The 23860-nt window shown below is 40.1% G+C and overlaps 1 protein-coding gene across 1 annotated transcript; it reads right to left on the reverse strand.

Annotated features, from left to right (window-relative positions):
• Positions 1 to 890: 890 nt before the first annotated feature.
• HAAO (3-hydroxyanthranilate 3,4-dioxygenase) lies at positions 891 to 16949 on the reverse strand. The gene is made up of 10 exons (XM_003758327.3): positions 16575 to 16949; positions 9656 to 9734; positions 5806 to 5889; positions 5042 to 5148; positions 3650 to 3739; positions 2851 to 2894; positions 2214 to 2359; positions 1685 to 1753; positions 1182 to 1264; positions 891 to 986 (listed from the first exon to the last, which is right to left on the reverse strand). The coding sequence occupies exons 1-10, from the start codon at positions 16652 to 16654 to the stop codon at positions 908 to 910; spliced, it is 861 nt and encodes a 286-aa protein (XP_003758375.1). The 5' UTR covers positions 16655 to 16949; the 3' UTR covers positions 891 to 907.
• Positions 16950 to 23860: the final 6911 nt, after the last annotated feature.

Genomic DNA, 23860 nt, shown 5'->3' on the forward strand with positions numbered 1-23860 from the left:
ATTCACTATGAGCCTCTGGGTCAGGGGTCATCAAACTTTTTAAATAGGGGTCCAGTTCACTGTCCCTCAGACTGTTGGAGGGCCGGACTATAGTAAAAACAAAAACTTTGTTTTGTGGGCCTTTAAATAAAGAAACTTCATAGCCCTGGGTGAGGGGGATAATTATCCTCAGCTGGCCTGTGGGACGTAGTTTGAGAACCCCTGCTGAGTGATCGTTCTTCTTGGAAGATGGGAAGCTTCTGTGACACACAACTGTAGGCCACAGCTGATGAACTGAAGATGCCAGTTACTTCTTTATTTCCTCTGAATCACTGAAGCCACTTCTAAGAATTGTACGAGAACTACATCCTAAGTTGGGGCAGGCTTCTAAGTGGACAGGAACTGGGCGAGGCTCACCTCGGGCATTTCATAAACCCTAATTTCAGAGGCAACAGCTTTTATAACCTCAATATTTTTGCAATTCACAAACCACATGAAGTTCAATGCTTCAGATTAAATGGCTTTGAGAAGGCCAACCCTGTGATCCTAGGATTTTGTTCTATATATTAGGTATGAGGAGAATTATAAGATCAGAGATTTAAGGGTGGAAAGGTCTTTAGAAGTAGAGTCTCACTTCTATTTTACAGATTAGAAAAACAAGTTAAGTCATTTGTACAGGGTCACACAGCTAATGATTGTCCCAGGCAGGATTTGACTTGTGCTTAGCACTCTCCAAGTTGTTTATTCACTATCAAATTGAGGAGATAAGACATATACAAATAGAAGGGAAAAGACATACAGGGATCCAGACAGGAGTCAGCACAGAGGAGAAGAATCGCAAGGTAAATTTGGTCCAAATAATGACTTTTTTATGTGACATGTTTTATTCATTAAAGATGGCACCAAGGTCATTCATTATTATAGAGGTTTACTTCATTGGCTTCTTATTATCCGGATTCTGGGTCACTGCCAAAGCTACACAATCCTGAGCTCGCTCCCAGAGGTACCTTCATAGACACAAAGGAATGGATGGTCATGTATAGGTAATGGACTCCTCAAGGAAGGACCCAGAGGAGGATGGATAATTGGGAGAGATCACTAAGGATCACAATGGGGAGGCAAAGAATAGGTCCCTGGGAGAAAGAGGTGTTTCCCAGGAGGAAATGTCTCTGACTGGAGGCATCCTCAAAAGGGTTACTCACACAGTCCCTTTGGGCACAAGGAGGCTGTCATCTGATGCCAGCCTTCGGTTCTGTCCCCCAATGGTCACCACTGAGGACCCTTCCTAAGATAGAAGAAACAAAAAGAATCTTAAGAGCTGCAGAGGAGTGGCCTCCTGTAACCTGGATGAGCTGCTCACTGGAATTAGACTGCAGTTAGTGCTTCCTAGGTAATCTTGGGGACATTTATATGCTATTCTGTGTTTGTCTTTTCCAAAAAGATAATCACTGAAAGCCAGAACCAGATCTGCCTTTGTGTTTGTCCCAGAATGGAAATCCTTAAGAGCTTAATTCAGGTCTGTGGACAAATATCTGTCTCAGATTGTAATTTCCAGAGATAGCAAATAGGGATTTTCCTTTTCTGGACATTCCCTTTTTTTTTTTTTTTTTTTTTTTTTTTTTCTGGAGGGGGCCCTGAGTCTCTGAGGGATTAGCTCAAATCCTCCTCAACCATGATCCCATCAACCTCATCCTAGGACCCTTACCAGCTGCCATAGCCACATGTCCACACCCAATTTAAGACCTTTGCTGCTGCCAGATCCATAGACTGTAACCTGTTAGGGGAGAGGAGAAAATAAACATCTCTGTGGGGCTCATTCATCTGATTCATCTCTGATTCACCGAGAAAAGCTGTCCCTCTTCTGCATCACTGTAGTGTCCAGTCCTAATCCCTTGGAGATGCACACACCCAGGTAAGGAGCTGTCTTGCTTACTCTTTAGCAAGTCAGCTAGTTAGTATGACTATCAAATAACTCCTCTCCATTCCCTTTGTGCTATGGTGATACATTTTAGACTTGTGCCTTTTAGAGAACTGTTTTCACACTCCTCAACAAAAATCCCACACAGGGAGACTCGGCTGTGCTCACACGCATACATCGATGCTGACGTGTGTATTCCTGTGTGCACCCGAACAGTCATAGGTACACCAGGAGCCCTTCACACTAGCTCCCATTCTGACCATCCCTCCTTTCTTCTTAGCAGGCCTAGCCCCAAAGAAAAGCATAGGCTTTTTACCTGTGACTCATAAGTGTCTCCAAACAGGCTGAGGGTGCTCCCTCCCTGTAGCTCCCCACGATGGTCAGCCAGCCATTGCTGAAGGACCAGTGGCTCCATGACAGTCCTTGTGCTCAGGGGGAAGGGTGGCTCTTTGAGCAGCTGGTCTACAACCCAGACTAATGAATCAGTGCCTCCTCCACACCATGTTTAGAGCCCTCTGCTCCCTTACATGACCCAACTAAGTAACTGCTCAGCATGTCATATAGAAAGAGCAGAGCACGGTGAGGAGAAAGTAGAAAGAAAGTCCCATTCCTGTATGCTCTGTGTTCACCAATTTAGCAGTTCCTGCTAGGTAGGGTTAATAGCTTAAAGCGTGACTTCTCTCAGAGGCAAATGAAAACTGACAAGCTTACCATGCCCAAAGGAATTAATTTCTAATGGGGGAATTCCAGGTATATTATTTATTTATTTATTTTTTTAATTCCAGGTATTTTAGAGGGATGGAGAGAACTCTCTGGGTTCCTAGCAGGTAGACTTGTGAGGAAGATAAAAATGAAAAGCTTCAGACAAAGAGATAATGCCCCAGTACCTAAAATATAGACTGGCATTCCCACCCCTACTCCCCATGCAGAAAGATCACTCAAAACTTCCTTACCTGGGCGAGGTTTTCCTGTCTTGTACTGCTCAGAGCTGAAAAACCTGGAGGTAAAAATACCTTGTGACTTGTGCTCTTTGGTTCTTCTTCATAACACATGTCACACACATCTATGTCCACATGTGAAAAGCCGAGAAGGCACAGAGACGAGGTATTAAGTAAGCTATAGGCACAACCTCGTGGGTATCTAGCCCATGTCATGCAGGAATCTAAGCATTCTCCTATATTTGTTTTCCACCCTCATTGTTACTATCATCCCTTGAGACCCCTATTCTCTCTTCCTGTAAGCTTTACTTCTGGTGAGGAAGTTCTGACTCTTAAGAATTATGGGGAAATCATGAAAGACAATCTTGGAGAAGGAATTGGATTTTTCTTTTTAACTACTAAAACCCAGTCCTTCTTAGCAGCAAGGCTACTTCTAAATTTCTGGGCAGAGCACTGGAAACTGAGACTACCAACCTTGAACTAAGCATAATGTGCTGAGGATGAGGTGGGGGGGAAGGGGAAGGCAAATGATATTGAAAAGCAGCTGGAAAAATGGATGGAAGACTGGAGCTGAAATCAGAAGACCTGGATTGAATCCCAACTCTTCCCCTTGAAACCTGCAAATGCTTAAGAAAATCATCCTTAATAGCCCTGAGCCCTGGCTCCTCCTGAGAAGGCTTACACTACATAAACACAAAGGACTAGATGGCCTTCTGGATATAAACAATGATGCCCTCCCCCCAGAACCTCAAGACCATTAGGGAGACAGGGGCTGAAATCCTCTCTTCTCCATCCTTATCTGACCCTCACTTACTCCTGGATTATTGGTGCTAGTTGTGTGCCAAGATCTTCACAGTAGAACCACTTTTCGAAAAGGACATTTGTTGTATCTCCAACATAATATCTGCAGAGAGAAATGGTAGGTGTCAATGTGTTATGGGCCAGAACTCTGAACTTGAAACAAGGATTCTTACAAGATGCTAAGGAATTGTTCCAGCATACCTTCTCTCTTGGGTTCCCTAGTCCCCCAGGTCATAGTCTTGCCAAAGTGCCCCAACACTGTTTCTTTATGACTGCTGTCACAGTTTGATGATGCTCTCAAGGATTCTGTATGCTGCCCTGAAAGTGAGTCCATTCTCCCCTCCCTCCCTTACTCAAGGAGTAAACTCCTTGAGAGGAGATCCAGAGCCCAGACTTGGTACAGATCTTTTAGAAAGATTCCTCCAGGGCTTAAGTTCTGTAAGCAGAGTTCATGGTCCTACTCTCTTCCTCTCTTCCCTCCCCAGGAGGAAGTGGGACAACTATTTGAGGCCCAAAAGAGAGAAAAGGAGTAGGGAATAAGGCATGTCCCAGTCTTGTCTCTCCACCTTCTCTCCCTTTGGTCACTAGACCTACTAAGAGGTCCTTGGATGGATATCTATGAACATGGATGGAAAAAATGTATTCTTATTCTCATTAGCCTTCATTTTCCTTTGTGATCCTATTCATTCTATTTTCTGCACTTTAAAGTGAGATTCTGAGAAGAAATCCACAAACTTTATCAACCTGTTGATAAAAAATTGATTTCCTAGAAAAGGTGAAGAGCCCCTGGTTTATTTAGAAAGATGTTTAGGACAACTCTGAGCTCTGTCCTGTGGCCCCAAGTCCATCATGGCTACATCAGTGGCTACTAAGACATATTTATAAAAAGAGGACTTTGAGTGAGAAGGTCTCTAAGATCCTCATTCTGACATTCTTTTTGCCTCCCTTATTCAGAGCACTAAAACACCATATTTGGATTGCCGGTGACCACTGTGGGAATCACTGTTACTGTACAGGGCAAAGCATTATCAAACTGTCAGTGGTTTGGAAGGTCACTGAGCTCACTCTACGCTCTTTCTACCCATAGATCATACAAATGAGATAATATTTGTAAAGTGCTTTGCAAAACATAAAGGGCTACATAAATACTATTTATTATTATTCTATTATTGTTATTATTCTTCTATTCAGTCCAGTGATACACATTTCTTAACCTAGCACTGAGCTATCCTGTTATTAAATAGAGGGTTTCAGATTTGAGCCATTTTGTCACTATAGGTAGCCCCTTCTCACCCAATAACTAAACAATGCTGTGATTATTCAGACTCTTGGATACAAGTGTCCCCACGGTTTCCCTGGAGTGGAGGCCTGACCCCAAACCCCAAAGGAGATGGAGATTAGTTACCTGAGCCCATCTACCTCTGTCTTCAGTCTTTCTCGCTCTATCACCAGCCCCACAGTGTTGGCAAACCTCTGTGGGGAATGGGGGATGCCAGCCGGCAGGAGGAATATCTGGAGATAAGACAGGAAATGGTTTTTGATAGTTAATAGGAAAAGTGACATCAGTCGGGGTTTCGGCCACCATACCTACTCAGTTGAGGATGGAGGAAGGAAGCTGGCAGGAGAGCAACTACTCATGGGTTAATCTTTCTTTGGCTAGTCACATTTCATCTTGGGGAATGAGAAAAGCACTAAGACCATGAACAAAGGGGCTATGGACCAAGTGATTCATGTGCATGAGCTAAAGGGGAACCAGTAACCATCACTGACAGCAGAGAATGCAGGGGATATATAAGTGGTATGGACATATGGGGCCCTCTAGTGGATCACAAGGTGGTGATTAGCCCTGTAAGTGTATCCCAATCACAGAATCTGAGCGCTGGAAGGTTCCTCAGTGACCATCTCACCCAACCCATACTACCATGACACATCTGACAAGTGTCCAAACTCCTTTTGAAAGCTCCAAGGAAGGGTTGCCTCCCTGAGACTTCCTGAGTTAGCCCTCTCCTCTTGCTGAGACCCCCTAGCCTTCCCTAACCACATCCCACCTTATGGAGGCGGACTTGAAACACCTTCTGTCACGGGTCTTCACCAGAGCCTTCCCTACCTAGTCATCCCAGGGTCTCAATGTAAAGAGGGACCCAGGCGCAAACCCCATCTCCCACTCACCTCCCCCTGGCGGATGAGCACATCTCGGTGTTTGCCTTGCTCCAAGATCTTAAGGACCATGTCACCTTCAACCTGGTAAAAGATCTAAGGTAGGAAGCAGCGGTTAAATCCTCGCCAGGAGAACATGGTGAGTGTTTGGGAAATCCTGATATGCCAGAACCTCACTACTGCCCAGGGCTGATGGAATTACCAAGAATAAGTTAAAATTCCCCTAAAGATTTATAAATTTATGATTTATAAATGACTTAGGAGCTGCCCCAGCCTCAAACACACATACTCAGGCACAACGGACACGCCACAGACCACCGTAAGCATGGAACAGATAGCCTACGGATAAACCAGCCCTATCATGAACATGTTGCCCAAGAAGGAGGCAGTGGCGTGTAAGGGAAGAAACTATGGACTAGCAGCTGGAAAGAACTATGTTTGAGTCCCAAGTCTACCAATGTGAGCTTGGTCTCTGTGACTTGAATTCCAAGTTTCTGTTCTCTCATCTATAAAATGGGCATAATCCTATTTTCACTGCATAGGGAGGGTGAGGAAAGCAGTATGGGAATGTAATGTATGGTCCCTGGTGAACTTTGAGGTATTCCTGCTCATAGGAGAGAGAACACATAAAAAACTTTCTTGAGGATTTAGTGACTGGATGGAAAAAGTACCAGAAAAAGATGATAGTAGGTGGAAGGCTGGAGAACTGTTAGACTGACTTGTGGGGAGCAGTGAAGTATGAGTCTTCTTCTATCTCCATAGGGAGGGGAGAGCAGCTGTTCTCCAAGCATTTTATTCCTGTCATGGTTTTCTTAAATAGCTAATTAATAGTGTTTACTGAAATCAGCCCTGAGGATAGGAAAAGGAGGAGGAGGAAGAGGAAAAAGAGGAAATTGTTTTCTCCCTCTGCTTGTCAAATAATCCACAGGTTCTAGGAATACTTGAGAGACAGACTGACAGCAGGGGGTCTATGAATTCTTGCTGCAGGACCCACTGAGAGAAATCAGGCTAGAGTTTGAAAGATAAAAGGCCTCTGGCACAAGAAATTTAATTAAAAAAAAAAAAAAGCAGATTTCCCAATAATGGGATGCAAATGCTTTGGAAGAGCCCTGTGGAATGACATTGACCTGTAGGCCCTTTCCCCAGGATCTGGGTGAACACAACAGAAGAGGAAGAACTAGAGCCTGAGACACAGGATGTTAAGCTCTTGGATCATTGTGGGAAACCATCCCACTTTCTAGATATATGAGGTGGAGGTTTGTGTCATAGGAAGGAACACCCTCTTAGGGGCTTACAACCCCATGAAGACTTAAAATCTGATTTTTGTAATGATCTGTAAAGAAAAAGTTCCAAGAAAGAAGGGCCAGACCTAATTCACCTCTAGCAGAAGGGAGAAAAGGCATGGTGTCTTGGAAAAAGCCTGAAGTCAGAGATTATTGTGATGGTCAGACATTCAGCCACATTCAACATTTTGTGACTTTCTGGACCAGAATATGCAAGGCTTTTCTATCTTCCACTCCCTCCTGAAATCTATCCAAGCTCATGTTCATTTCTCCATGACACCCTCTATCCATCTCATTCTCTGCCATCCTCTTTTTCTTTTGCCTTCAATCTTTTTGGGTCTTTTCCAGTGAGTCCCATTTTCTTGTTATGTAGCCAAAGTATTTAAGCTTCAGCTTCAGTATTTGATCATCTAATGAATAACCCGGATTAATGTCTTTGAGTGTTCTAATGCCAGCTTTACTACTTAGTATAAGCTGAGGGATCTTGGACAAAACACTTTACCATACTGTTTCCTCCAGTTTTCTCATCTATAAAAGGAGAATGTTGATCTCAATGGTTTTGAAGATCATTCCTATACCTAAATATAGAATAATCCCCAAATAGTAAACAATCTAAAATAACAGTTAACTATACTGCTCCCCCTCACCAAAAAAATTTTTTTTTAGTTTCAGAAAGAAGTATAAAATAAAATAAAATACCCAAAGGATACCATGGACAAAAAAAAAAAGTTTTTTGGTTTCAGAAAGAAATATAAAATAAAATACCCAAAGGATACCATGGACAAGAAATATAAAATAAAGTACCCAATGGATACCATAGACAAGAATATTTATATAGCACTATAGATTACAGCTGGGGAAACTGAGGCACAGGGAGATTATGTGATTTACTGAAGATCATATATCTCACAAATGTCCAATGTAGTATTTGGAGTCAAGTCTTCTCAACTCTAAGTCCCAAATTCTAACCACTGTATCACTTAGCTGTTTCTGCTTTCCTTCTCAGGATTTAGTGTACTCATGGGCTCCATTAATTCTGCCTATCTATATGTCTCCATATTTATCTTTCCAGATGGTGCAGTATAGATAGAGTTTCTGGAGTCAGGAATATCTGAGTTTAAATCCAGTCTCAGACATTTACTTAGCTGTGTGACAAAGGCACGCCATTTTACTTCTGTCTGTTTCTTCATCTGTACAAGGGGGATAATAACATCTACCTCGTAGAGTTGTTAAGAGGTTCAAATGATATACTGGTTGTAAAATGCTTAGCACAATGCCTGACACACAGAAGCATTCTATGAATATTAGATCTTATTATTTCATCTGTCTCAGAACAACATTGAACTGGGTCTGCCTTTTTTCAATTCATACTAGCTGAATGAGGCAGCAGGTAGAGAAAGGGAGAGGGGGCTATGCTGGATCTCACAGTAGCTTCTGCTTGTCTGACCTTGGGTCTAAATATTTATGTAGCTAATTCTTTGAAGTACTGAAGCAATCCACAGATCAGCACATCATCAGGCTCTTTCAGACATCTCCTTGTTCTTTGGGGACCATGTCTGGAGTGCTGTAGGATGGTGTCTTGGTCCTTGGGTGACTATGAGGGACTCATTTGTACTACACTCCTCAAGTTATTTCCCCAAAGGACAAGGGAATGAGCCACAATATTAATAACAATCACAATCACAATAGCATTGTTAAAGCTTGAAAAGCACCTTACATAGGTTATCTGACTTGATCCTCACAACAACCTGCTATAAGTAACTGCTATAATTATCCCCATTTTATAGAGAAGAACTGAGGATATTATGACATAATTTCCAAGAAATTGCCTACTTTGGGCTCAGAATAAGGTTCTAAACACATGCGTCTCCTTTCCCAGCCTGTCCTACCATATTAAGCCTGGGTTTCTCATTTCCAGTCACACCTCCGACATAGCTTCTCTACAGTGTTATCCCTGTGAATGGCGTTTGTGGGGAGGAGAGGGTTCAGGAAGGGACTTCCACTTGGAGACAAACAGCAGAACATGAATGAATGTCTTCTCTGACTCCGAGTAGGTCTCGAGAATCTTAATCTGTTCTGTATAATTATTGATGATGTCATATTAAATATAAGTTGAGGATTTCCACCCACCATCAGAACTTGAGCCAACTGAAGGCAGAGACTGTACCTCTCTCTTCCATCACCCTAAGGCTACAGAAGACTTTGGGTATGGGATATGATGTAAAACATGGTAATTGGAGGAAGTAACCTAATAATAATAGCTAGAAGCTAATTTGTGTGTGTGTGTGTGTACCTTCAGTGATTATGTCTACACATGAAGGTATGTGGGGTGGTCATGGTGATGATGAAAATGATGAAGATGATGGGGAAGAGCAGATTTTTCTCAGAATATTTAGCAAAAACACTTCTGGCTCATTCACCCCCATCATTCTCTTTTTTATCCACTTTTCGTACCAGTCCCACATTTCTGCAAATTGCACACTTGGCCAGTATGGACACAACTAGGTGGATGAATACAAGCCCTTCTCCTCTGCTCAAGATATAGGGGACGTCCCCCTCCTTCCCACCAGAGCTCCTACCTCTTCTCCTTCCTCAATGTGGTAATCCTTTCTTTGATTTGGGCCTCCAACGAACATGACTTTAAGTTGTTTCTGATGCCTGCAAATAACATGTAGAGGTAATGAGGATAGAATCTAAGAAAATGGGAGATGGTCATTTGAGAATGGGTTTAGAGGATCTGCTCCAAGATAGAACTGGGAAGAGCAATGTCTATAATCTTCAGAAAAGAATAATTACAACTGGCTTTATTTTAAACAATGAAAAACAAAAACCATGAAAATAGACTCTGAGGCAGCTAGATGGTGCAGTGGATAGAGTGCTGGCCCTGAAGTCAGGAGGACCTTAGTTCAAATCTCACCCCAGATACTTAATACTTACTAGCTGTGTGACCCTGGGCAAGACACTCAACTCCAATTGCCTCAGCAAAAAATAAAAAGAAAAGAAAATAGAATCTAGTGGAATTTCTTTATCACATTCCACATTATATTCTTCTTAAGACAATAGTCTTTTACATGTACTGATGCTAAGTGAAATGAACAGAACCAGATCATTGTAAATGGCAACAACAATATTGTAGGATGATCAATTCTGATGGATGTGACTCTTTCCAACAATGAGATGATTCAGGCCAGTTCTAATGGTTTTGTGATGAAGAGAGCTATCTACACCCCAAAAGAACACTGTGGGAACTGAGTGTGGATCACCACATAACATTCTCATTCTTTTTTGTTGTTGTGCATTTATATTTTGTTTTCTTACTCATTTTCTTTTCTTTTTTATCTGGTTTTTCTTGTGCAGCAAAATAATTGTATAAATATGTTTACATATATTGGATTTAACATATATTTTAACATATATAACATAATGAATTGCTTGCCATTTAGGAGAGGGGGTGGGGGGAAAAGAGGGGAAAATCTGGAACACAAGGCTATGCAAAGATCAATGTTGAAAAATTACCCATATATATGTTTTGAAAATACAAAGCTTTAATAATAAAACAAAGACAATAATCTTCATTCTGCTTTACTGGTTAGTTTTAGCTTCATTTTCACTTGGTTCTAAGTATGTTTTCTGCTGTCTGTGTAAACATCTGAGATTGTCTAGGGTTGAAAGTCCATTAGGGTTCAAGGCCTAATTGCCATATCCTCTCTTTTCTGCCAGTCTTTCCTCTGAAATGCACATGGAAAGTACATTGTGGGTTGACTAGAGAACCTAATTAAGGCTAGGGTCAATTTTATTTACTTATTCAGAAGCTTAAGGTCAAACTCTCTAACTGCTTGAAAAAGATGAGGAACCTTTGCACACCCCAAAGCTCACTTAGCACAAGAATGGCTTTTTTTTTGCTAGTGTTCCAGTTTGAGAGATTACCAGGAATCCAACCCTATGCACTATGCCTGGTCCCGTGAATTAAAAAAAAAAACAAAACAAAACAGAATATTAGTTCTGGAATGAACTTTAGAGATCATCTAACCTTATGCTCTTCATTTTTATAGACGACCAGATGAGGTAAACTGGTTTCCTCAAGATCTCAAATCTAGTGAGGCAGAAAGAGCTGAGACTAAAAAACTACAGACTCCTGGTTGACAGATGAAAAGGCTTCCAGGAAATAATTTAGAACTATGTCCCTTAAATCACTACAACTGTACATATCCTTTGACCTAGAGATAAAACTACTAGGTCTATACCTCAAGGAGATCAAAGAAAGAGGAAAAGGACCCATATGTACAAAAATATTTATAGCAGCTTTTTTTTTTTTTTTTTTTTTTTTTTTTTTTTTTTTTTTTTTGGTAATGGCAAAGAAATGGAAACCTAAGGTGGTATCCATCATTTGGGGAACAGCTGAGCAGATTAAAGCATAAGAATATAATGGAATATTGTGTCATAAAAATAATAGAGGAACCAGTTTCAGAGAGATCTGGGAAGACTTTTATGCATAGTGAAGTGAAAAGACATACATTTTTGTACATGGTCAACATGGGAATTGCGGGGGGGGCTTTACTAAGCATATTTGTTCTAAGAATTTGATTTTTACACTACCAACTGAATGGAATCGCTTCTAACCTATCGGCGGCCAGAACGAAACACAGCAGACTAAACACAGGAGAGCTAGGAATCAAACAGAAGTTTAATTTCAAAGTGAGGGAAATGGCTTGCAAGCAATGGGACCCTGTCCCTATTGGATGGATGGGGCGGGGGTCCCTGAAATAAAGAGGAGAAATCTCAGTACTTATACCTATGGCTATGCAGTGAGTTATAGTCCTGACAATGAGGGGTAAAAGCAAAAATGTACCCAGTTTGATTCATAGACTTCATGACCAATAAAAACTGGGGGATTTTGCTGTGGCTGAGATCATCCAGAGGGTGAGCGCAAAGGATTGTTGAGCTCAGCAAAGGCTGAGCTCAGGACACAGCCTGCTTGCTGGGCCTTAACTCTGGAAAACATGGTGTCTCCTAATATCTTGACAATATTTTTTCAATTAAAGGGAGGTAGGAAGGTGAAGGAGATTCTTCCCTTAACCCCTAAATTATAACAGAATGGAAGCCAAAAGGAATCATAGACAAGCGGGCCACTTTGGAAATTAAATTTTGAATTTATTACATACTTGAAAAGCAAGCTCTATATAATAGATTCACAATTTCAGTGTGATTTTTTCTTTCTATTCTATAATACATATGGAAATATTCATTTTATTTGGTGTCTGTTAAATTCATAAAAGAAAGGAAAAAGGAGGAAAAAGAAGAAGGAAAAAGGCAAGATTTCCAGGTCAGTGCTCTCTCCATTTTTGCTGATGCTTAGGATCCTTCTCCTATATCATGTCCACCTGAGCCATCTAATTACCTCATTTTCTTCCCTTATGATCTGACCCTAGTTATTTTTTAATCTCTTCTGCTGGAAGAATGCATTCATTCCTGCCTCACAGGAGTATCATTTTTTCTGAGTCAAAGCTCTAGTGTTCTTTGTAAAGCTCCATTCTGTTCAGTCCTAGCCTACCTATATTTTGTTCTGAAAGGGTGTTTTTAGTACCTGTATCAAAGAGAATACACTGAAAATTAAGTGGGTGCAAATTTCATTTGTGATTTTGGAGCTGGGACCTCATCATCCTATAAAAACAATGTTTACAAAGGGCAGTGAACCTATTCAATTCAAATGCAACTAAATTATAGCACTCAGGAAGATAACCAGCTTTTATAACATTTCTATGGGAAAATCCATTTTGTGGTACAACTCTTTAAATTCTATGCCTTAAAAAGTGGTAAGAGTCTCTTATGATAAGACTCTCCATCAATCTTGACTGGTGGTTGTGACTAGATATGATAGGTAGCTAATATGAGAAGGTGGAAGGAGAGTAGAAGTAGGTAAGGCTTTTATTAAAAGTTAGCATAATGAAAGAAAAAGAGCATTGACATGGGAGTCAAGTGGCATGGATTCTAATTCTAATTTTGCCACATTACTTTTAAGACCTTGGACAAACTCCTTCTCTGATCCTCAGTCTTTCCATCTATCAAGTGATAAGGATTGGACTATATGACCTTTAAAATTCCTTGAAAAATCTAAATCCTATGGAGTAAATGGGGAGGGTAAGAGGCAGGGTGGAATGGTAGAAACTTTGAAAATATGGATTCCCTTGGGCTTCTGTGGAATGGAGGTAATGCCAAAGTTTTGGACCATGTATGATTGGAAAAGTAATGATAGAGCAATCAGAAGTAGGAATATGGAGGGTGGAGGGAAAAGATGTAATTCATTTGGAGAAATGGCACCATCTTGTGGAAAAATATCGAACAGGTTTTCAGAGCTGTGGGACCAAAACTTGAAAAAGAAGTCAGGACTGGTCAGGGTGGTGCACACTTTTGGTTCCTGCTATTGGGAGAAACTGAGGCTAGTAAATCACTTTGGCTCAGGAGTTCCAAGTGACAGTAGAAATAAAAACAGAGCAAATTGGGTGTTTGTTCTAAGTCTATCGTCCATCTGGTGACATTTTAGGATCCAGGAACCACCAGACTGCCTAAGGAGAGGTCAATCAGTCTTGATGGGAATTGGAGCAGACCAAAACTTTCAGTGCTGATCAGCAGGGACATCAGGCCCATGAAGGGCCAATGCATTTTCAGCCTGGGCAAGAAAGGGGGATATTGAGAAAGGAGGGAATGAAAAAATGGAGGGACTGGAGGATGGAAGAAGGGAAGGGAGAAAGAAGGAAGGAAGAAAAGAAAGAAAAAAGAAGGAAGGAGAAAAAGAAAAAATAGGACAGTGCTAAAACTATATTAGAAAGTCACCTCATAGAAGAAAGGCAAATGAAAATGAATGAGATTAAGAGGCAGCATGGTAGTCTGAATATAGAGCTGGCAGTAAAGTCCTCATATTTTGGTTATGAGAACCAAGTCAGTCATTTAATCTCTCAAGCCTCCAGGGAACTCTGAAAGACTAGAAATTGTAAAGCAATTGTGGTCACCATTGGTAGAGGGAGTTTCCCCAACAGTAGTCCCCTCCACCAATGAAAAAACAGATCTGGTTAAAAAATAAAAGTGAGCTCACCACTGGAGAGAGTACAGAAAGGAGAAGGTCAAAGGCTGTAGAAATTTGGAAAATGTTCACATCCAGCAGCAAGTAGAAGGTCGAATGTGGGAGGAGGAAGATGAGCCAATGAAGGAGAGAAGTTGGAGGACAAAACAAAATACTAGAGTTTTTCTGATGGGTAGGGAGGAATTTCCAGAGAAAAAGGGAAGTGATATTAATAGAAGCAAAAGGTCCAAATTGAGAAGAAAAGAGACTGAAAGAGAATTTGAAAGTAATCACTGGTGTGCAACGTTGTTATATATGTATGAGCTAAACTAACTGTCCCCAATCAAATTCTTCTTGAAGCAAATGTATGGCTACTTTTCATTCATTTCCTAAATTCCATAAGGGGATGAGGGGGAAAGGAGCTAGCTATTCAGTAAAGTGGAAGTGGGATTCTATTGAAGGATGGATTTTCACTCAACCTTTGGCAGTGAATCACTTGGAAAAAAGGGGATCAGCTCAGGATTGAAAAGCCCTTTTCCAGTTTCTCTTCTCACCAGGCAGGAGACAAGTGGGACAGGAAGGTATTTTGAGTCTTACAGGCTCCATATATAGTCATGACAACAAGATGACCACAGTTCTGATGTTTACCATGCTCCATCGTGCAACTATAATTTCTCCTAAACAGGAAGAGAGACTGAAGAACCTAGAACAGCTTGTCTTTGCATTCCCCCGGTAAGGAAATAATGTCTTTCTTTATATTACTTTTCAGTCAGGAAGAGACCAGCATATCTGAGGGTTTTCTTGAGTCTCCTGGGAAGATTTAGGAGACTGGGTTAGAGATTAGAGGCCAGAGGAGTGGTCACTGGTGGCTATAAATATATATATATATATATATATATATATATATATATATATATATATATATATAAACTATGCTACCAAAAAAGATGGCACTCTCAGCTGAACCTCAGACATCTTCAGCAATACATCACTTTATTCTCTTAAGTAAATATTCTTCAAAACTATTGGATTCAGTGCTTTTAATGCCACCAATCAACCAATCAACAAGTTTTTAATTCATTCAGAAGTACAAAGTATGAAATAATCTCTATTCACAATGAGCTTACATTTAATGGGGAAAAAAACAAGTACATATTAAAAATATATACAGCACAATATAATGTGAATACATACAAAATGTGTATATACATATATGTATGTATACACATACATATACAATCAATCCAATGTGTTTGGGAGTGAGGGCAAACTTTGGGGAGCGATCAGGAATGGTTTCAGGCAGAAGAAAGTGCTTAAACTCTATTTTGAGAAACAGAGTCTTTTCTTGCCTTAAGTGTCCTGATTCCTTCAGATCTGCTTATCTGGATATGGACCAGAGAGTCCTTCTCCACTTCAGCTCTCAATGTCCCCAGAGAACTCTGTAAGACTAGAAGTTGCACAGCAACTTTCACTCACCATGGGAGGAGTCTCCCCAGCTGTAGTCCCCAGCTCCAAAGAAAACACTAGTCTGGTTAAAAAATAAAAGGGACCTCACAGCTGGAGAGAGAGAGTATAGAAAGAGGGTCAAAGGCTGAGGACAGAACTTTAGGAAAAGTTCACATGTAGCAGGTGAGAGGAGAAAGATGAGCTAATAGGTCAATGAAGGAGTCAGAGAAAGAAAAACAGTATAATGGGATTCCTTTGGTGGACAGAGAGGAGTTTCAAGAGAAAAGGGGAAGTTATAAGGTCCAACTCATGAGGAAGAGAAAAAAGTTTGAAAAGAATTTGAAAAAACTTTATCCTTCCCTAAAAAAACAAAACCCTAAAACTTAAATAACCACTAAGGAAGGAAGTTAAAATGCAGAGGGCAAAAAGGATAGAAGTCATCTAGTCCAGATAGTTGGTGCCTCAGAGTAAGAGGCCTTACCAGAGTAAGGTAAACTGGCTTTTTACTCTCCTCTCTGGGCTGGAGCCTCTCTCTCATTCTTACTAGCTTGTTAAGGCTGATATTACTCAAGTGAAAGGATTTTCTCTCATCTCTAGGTCTCTTTAAGTTCTATGTCTGTCCTGGCCATTTAGCGGTTTTTTTTTTTTTTTCTTTTTTTACCACTAGAGAGAGGAGTGTCCCCTTCAGCTACACAAGATTTTCTTTCGCTACTGTCTCAAAACACTTCTTTTATTTAAGAACTTCAAGACAGAGCACTTCCAGTTATGATTTCCTATCCCTATCAAGTATGGGCTTCAGGGTTTGAACTCAATTGTCAGGAAGGAAAAGCTGATCCCCCAGGCCCAAGTTGCACCTGTTTCTCACCCTCCACTGCTGGAAGCATTTACCTCAAGAGAAGACCCTGGCCCTGGGAATCTCACTTCAACACAAATACTTTGCAAAAAGCGGAGACCCATTTATTTCATGGGGAGGAAGGAAGGAAGGAAGGACTCACATGAGCTTGTTGCAGACTGGGGGGAGAAAGAAGGATTTGTTTTTCTCGATCCACGTCTTCACGTTCACTTGGAGCTCCATGATCAAGCTTGGGGAGGAAGCAGCTGACTACCCAAGCCTCTGGGGTAACGGGGACACTGAGTCTAGTCTAGAGGCAGCTCCTCCCCCGGGCTTGTAGGGCGCCTGGCTAATTAGCATCCTCTGGCTCAAAGGGCGATCAGCTCTGTAGGGGATCTAGGCACCTATCTGCCAAGAGCTGGAGTCACTCTCTCTGTATTCGCTCAGGAACTGCCCCCTCCCCTCCACTCTAGACTCTACTCTCCCAGCCCCTTATAGTGGGTCCGAGCCGGCCGGTAATTGGGGAGCAGAGATGAGATTGAGGAGGGTCCGTGGGGATGTCTGGCACCGATACTGGTAGGGGAGGATACGTGTTGGAGACAGAATGTGCAGGGAGGCGGGGACCTCGGGGTTTGCCTTTCCCCTGCCCCGAGAGTCCAGGGTCCCCGCCTCGGGTGGCGTGGAGCTACCCCCGCCCCCGCCGCGGCCGGGTTCCTCATTCCTAGTTATCTTACCAATTGTAAGCTGCAGGCCAAAGGCCTTTGGTTCATTGCCGCGGATTCACTGATTGATCGATTCACTGATTGCCTGGGTCCGAAACTGACCCTCCAGTCTCCCCTTTCCTCTACTTCTCCGCTTGGGTCCCTCTATTCGCCTCCGCAAAGGCGGTGTTTTCTCTCCTCATCCCCAAGCCACAGCCTGGAGGCGGAAAGCTCGTGTTCTTCCACCTCCCAAAGGTGTTTCAAAGACCCTTCCACTTCCCTTCCCAACACCGGCGTCCCCACTTTCAGAATCCTCACAGTAGGTGGAAGCGAGTTACTTAAGCAACATTTGCCAACCGGTTACGGTTCTGGATTTTTTTTCCTCATAAAATTGGGAGAATACCGGGAGAGAAAAGACAATCCCAGTTAGGATGTCCCAGGGGAAGGAATCCCAATGGGTACGGAATTACTGAGGAAAATGGCAGGTAGATGTGTGTGGAGAGGCTATTTGTAGGGAAGAAGAAAGAAGCTACTGCTTCTACTAAAGCTCCTGCGACTCCGAAGTGCTCTCAGCAGTAATCTCACCACCAGTGTGTGTGTTGGGGAGTGGGAGGGAGCGACATTATTAGGAAATAGAAGAAATCTGACCGGAGGTTTTGGAATAACCCACCAAATCTTCCTGAGCCAGGATCTAGAATGGATTAGTCTGGGTCCTGGAAGAAATCAGATCCCTTGCAAAAGAAATTAAGTTGTGGAACGTCTAGATTTCAATAAAAACAGGAACTCAAGTCATAGGTCTTCTCAAACCAAAATTAGTCAATATGCTGAATCTGAATTCTCCTGCTTTTTAGTGTAGTATTCACGTTAATTGTAACCATTGTGTATATTGTTCGCTTTCGTTGCTTTCTTCACACTGAATCCCTTCTGTCATCTCATGCTTCTCCGAATTCCTCATTTGCATCATTTATTATGGTATTCCATTATATTCATAATAACACAATATCTGGAGCCATTCATTAAATGTTGGGCACCTGCTATTTCCAGATTTTTGCTAGGGCAAGAAGTCTAACTCCTTTTTGGAAAAGTTGATTCTTTATCAACTTTGGATTCCCAAGGGGTTAATTCCCAAATGCCTTGCAATGAATTGGTTTTGTAAATTTCTTTGCATAAGAAATAAGGTACCTTTATGAGTGTAATATAATAGACTGAACTCTGGTTTGGAGCTATTGAGTCTCGTTTTTAATTTTGATTTGTACCATGTGTGACATTGAGCAAATCACTTCCTTTCTATGAGCCTCAATTTTCTCACCTTCAAAATGGTCAGCTTTGACCAGAGAATTCTTCCAGTTAAAATGATTGGACAGCTTCCCATGGGGGTAATGCTATTGAGATAGAATGTAATCTGAGATGAATTAATCTGGTTCCTAAAGCCTATTTTTAAAAGTTTGGTTTTGTTTTGTTTTTACCCTAAATACCAGATTTTGCATAATAAACTATTAAGGAATTTAGGCCAAGTTAAAAAAAAAAAAAGGAATGGGGAAGAAAAAAAAATTCAGATGATAAATGTGCTTTTACCTGAGGCATATTGGAAGTTCAAAAGATTTTAAAATAATGTTCTCTCAGGCACTGAGGTTAATAACATCTGAAGCATTTTTAGCGCTTTTCTTGTTCCTATCCTGGATCTCTTTCAAATCCACTTTTTAGTTGACACGTCTATTTTACTTCCAGGATTCTAATACTTTTCCACGTAGGTGGCCAATATGCTAATTTAGAACCTTCTGTCATCTCCCTTAGATTAATGTGCTAGCCTCCTAATTGGGGTCCCTGTTTCTGATATCTCCTGGCTTTGATCCATTTGCAACATAATTAATATAAAAATTTATGATCTTCCTAAAGTACAGGTATGACTATACCAGTTCCCCGTTCAAACATTTTCAGCGATTTGGGCAGTTCCTGGTTGATTATACAAACTCTCCTTATTGTGAAACTTAAGGCTTTCTACAATCTGATTGCAGCCTATCTCTAGCTTCATTTGGAGTTGGGGCAGTGAGGTGGTGAAGTAGATAAGACTCCTTTTGTTTCCTTTTTCAGCTTTTATGTCTTTATTTCAAAATCCTTTTCATTAGGGGGTCAGGTCAGATGTTACTGTTAGGTCTAAAAACACTTATGAAATACTTACATGGAAAATTTATACAAAATATATGTGGAAATACACCCACACAAATACATACATACATACATGGAAAATAAATACACACAATCAAAATGACAGTCTCTGCCCTTAGGATTTTCTATTCTGATGGGCGGTGGGGACAGCAAATAGAAGAGAGCTGAAAGGAGAGGGTGCCCATGTGGATGCATGGTCCAGAACTCTAGAGTCAGGAAGGGAGGCAGGAAAGGAATGGAGTAGACATGGTTGGCCTGGGCATCTCCTCACAATGCAGATTCTGGGAGGAACTTGTCAATTGGAGCAATGGATTGTAAGGGTAGAAAAGACCTATCCAAGAAGCTTCCCTGAATATCCCACACTGAAAGTTTTCACTCCTTTCACAAATATTTATAGAGTTCTGTGGTCTTTCTTTTGTTCTCAATATTCTTTAATGACTATTATGTTTACCTGACTTTATGTTCTATCTCTGAAATAGAATGTAAGCTCTTTAAGGGTAGGTTCTTTTTCATCCCTTTTGCTGTCTCCCTTCCTTTCCTTTCTTCCTCCCTTCACTCCGCCCCTTTCCTTTTTCTAGACTTATCATACTGCTTTAACACTTAATATTTGCTGAATTTGAAATGTCAGGTGAAAGGTTAAAAATACAAAAAGTGAAGAAAGTATTGGATTTGCCAGTCACTAGCAATTTAGAGGATGTCCTTGAATTCTATGCAAAAGAGTTTAAAATTGACTGAGTAATATTTATAGCAGCTCTCTTCTCAGGGCAAAGAATTGAAAACTGAGGGGATGCTCATCAGTTGAGGTATAGCTGGATAAATTGTGGTATGTGCTTATAATGGGATATTATTGTTCTATGAGAAATAAGTAGGATGCTGTCAGAAAAACCTGGAAAATCCTCCATGAACTCAAGCAAAATGTAAGTACTGCATACAAAGTAATAGCAAGGATCTGGGATGATCATCTGTAAATGACAGTAATACAGTGATCCATGACTATGGTGAAAAGTGTTAAGAGAAAGAACTGAGTGTGTGTTTAAATACAGATGGAAGCAAGCTCTTTTTTTAAACTTTATTTTTCCTGATGTTTCCTTTTAGGGGGTGGGGAGGAAAGATCTATGTTTTCTTTCACAACATGACTTTTATAGAGATGTTTTGCATAACTTCACGTGTCTTCTCCCCTCTCCCCACCTTTTTTGTTGAGACAATTGGGGGTTAAATGACTTCCCCAGGGTCACACAGATAGGAAGTGTTAAGTATTTGAGGCCAGGCTTGAACTCAGGTCCTCGTGACTCCAAGACCAGTGCTTTATCCACTTTGCTGTCTAATTGCACTTACAACAACTAGATGATACACCCACATGCAACACATGTGTCTTCTTAAGGAGAGGTAGGAATGGGGAGGAAGGGAAATAATCTGGAACTCAGAGTTTTAAAAATAAATGTAAAAAACTGGTTTACATATTACTGGGAAAATACAAATATTAAATAAATTTTTAAAAGAATATATTTTAAAAGACTTGACTAAGTAGCACAGAGATGTAATATTCATTCAGTACCTGATAAAAGTGGCATATTCTTATTTGTGATGAAGTCTTGTAAGGACCTTGACCCCAGAAGCCCCTATGTTCTCAGATATTTACTAGATAGTTACAGAGAGGAGACAGGCCATAAGGAAGTAATCATAGGTTGTTAAGGGATTCAACCATGCTCTTCCAGACTTTCTTAAGAACTAAAATCCTCCTTAGATTTGGAGCAGGGAAAGCGTGAATCTTCATTGATTGTTTCATCGACCATTACTGTAATATTTTAAATGTAGATGACTCTCACATCTGTTTATCCAACCTTATTCTCTTTCCTGAACACCAGTCCTATATTACTATATTCTGGACATCTCCATCTGGGAGGCTCACAAGTATCTTAAACTGAAAGTATCTAAAAGGGGACTCATGCCTCCTTATACCTCATAATCTTTCCAAATATTCTAGTTTCTGCTAAAAAAAATCATCCTTCTAGTGACTCAGGTTTATAATTTGGAGTCATCCTCTTAATTCTTATTCCCACCCCCAAATTAAATCTGTTGCCCAGTCTTGACAACCCAACCTCTATCAACAAGTATTCCTAATCTTTGTTATGTCATGATCTCTTTGACAGTCTGATAAAACCTATTAACCCTCAAAATGTTTCTTTTCTTTTTTCAAAGAACAGAAGTTGATTTTCTGATCCTTTCTTCCTTGCCAATTGAGCAAAAATTAAAACAAAATAAAATCAATGTAACAAAGAGGCAAAGGCAAGCAAAATCAAATCCCCATATTGACCACATCCTCATTCTGCACCTGAGTCTATCACCTCTCTAATAGCTTGCTTAATCATCAGTTCTTTGAAATCATGATTGGGCATTGCATCCAAGTTCATAAATCTTTTAAAGTTACTTATTGTATATAATTGTAACTGTATAAACTGTTTTCCTTGTTCTGCTTACTTTACTTTGTGTCCATCATATGAATCTTCACTAAACTTTTCACTAAAACCATCCCTTTCATCATTTTTATGATAGTAGTATTCCATTATATTCATTAATCATAATTTCTTCAGCTATTCTCCTACTGATGAACAACCCCTTAGTTTCTAGTTTTTGGTTACTACATAAAGAGCTGCTTTAAATATTTCTGTACATATATGGACCCCTTTCCTTTGATTCCTTTAGTATACAAATCTAGTACTGGTATTGCTAAGTCAAGGAAAAGGGACAATTTAATGTCTTTCAGGGTATCGTTCCAATTCATTTTTCAAATGACTGGGCCAATTTATAGCTTTATCAACAGTACATTAATGTACCTGTAGTTTCTTCAACACGTGCTAATTTTCCCCTTTTTAAAATCAGTTTTGCCAAACATGATTGTGAGGTAGAATTTCAGTTATTTTTATTGGCAGTTCTCCATTTATTAGTGGTTTGGAGTATTTTTTATATTTGTTTATAATTCAGCTTTCTTCCTTTGAAAACTCTTCCATCTCCTTGGAATCGGGGAATGGTTCTTATTCTTATAAATTTGAATCAGTTGATATATCTTAGAAACATGACCTTCAGTCAAGAATTTCAAAGGAATTAATGAAAATGAAAATTTAAAAAATGCAAATGAAGGTGGCCTAGCTGTATCAAACCTAAAACTATATTATAAAGCAGTGGTCATCAAAACCATTTGGTACTGGCTAAGAAATAGAGCAATCTGACTAGGTTAGGTTCTAAACAGATTAGGCTCACAAGACAATAGAAATGATAAACCCAAAGATCCCACCTTCTGGGATAAGAACTCACTTTTTGACAAAAATTTCTGGGAAAATTGGAAATTAGTTTGGCAGAAACTAGGCACTGACCCACACCTAACACTCTATAACAAAATATGGCCAAGCGGGTTCATGATTTAGACATAAAGAATGATACTATAAGCAAATTATAACTAAGGATAGCCTACCTCTCAGATCTGTGGAGAAGAAAGAAACTTGTGGTCAAAGAAGAACTGAAGTACATTATTAAATGCAAAATGGATTATTGTGATTCTATTAAATTAAAAGTTTTTGTACAAACAAAATCAATGCAGACAAGATTAAAAAGGAAGCAGTAAATTGGAAAAAAAAATTTTACATTCAAAGGTTTTGACAAAGACCTCATTTCTAAACTATATGGAGAGTTAACTCAAATTTATAAGAATACAAGCCATTTTCCAATCAATAAATGGTCAAAGGATATGAAAGGAAATGGTCAAAGGATAATTTTCAGATGAAGAAATTAAAACCATTTCTAGTCATATGAGAAAATGCTTTAAATCACTATTGATCAGAGAAATGCAAATTAAGACAACTCTGAGCTATCACTACACACCTCTCAGATTGGCTAAGATAACAGGAAAAGATAATGATGAATGTTGGAGGAGAAGTGGGAAAACTGAGACACATACATTATTAGTGGAGTTGTGAATTGATCCAACTATTCTGGAGAGCAATATAGCACTATTCCCAAAGGACTATTGAACTGTGCATACTCTTTGATCCAGCAGCATCTCTTCTGGGCTTATATCCTAAAGAGATCATAAAAGAGGATCCACATGTGCCAAAATATTTATAACAGCTCTTTTTATAGTGGTAAGGAAATGTAAACTGAGTGAATGCCCAGTAGTTGGAGTATAGCTGAATAAGTCATTGTATATGAATATTATGGAATATTATTGTTCTATAAGAAATGAGAAGGAAGATAATTTTAGAAAGGCCTGGAGAGACTTACATGAACTGATGTTAAGTGAAGTGAGTAAAACTAAGGGAACATTCATTGTACACAGTAACAAGATTATACAATGATCAATTCTAATGGACAGGGCTCTTTTCAACAATGAGGTGATTCTGGCCATTTCTAATGGTCTTGTGATAGGGAAAGCCATCTGCACCAAGATATAGGACTGCGGACACTAAGTATGAATCACAACATAATATTTTCACTTTTTGTTGTTGTTTGCTTGCATTTTGTTTTTTTTCTCACTTTTTCCTTGTTGATCTGATTTTTCTTGTGCAGCATGATAATTGTGTAAATATGT

This window comes from Sarcophilus harrisii, chromosome 2 (genome assembly GCF_902635505.1).
Source record: "Sarcophilus harrisii chromosome 2, mSarHar1.11, whole genome shotgun sequence".
NCBI classification, from domain to species: domain Eukaryota; kingdom Metazoa; phylum Chordata; class Mammalia; order Dasyuromorphia; family Dasyuridae; genus Sarcophilus; species Sarcophilus harrisii.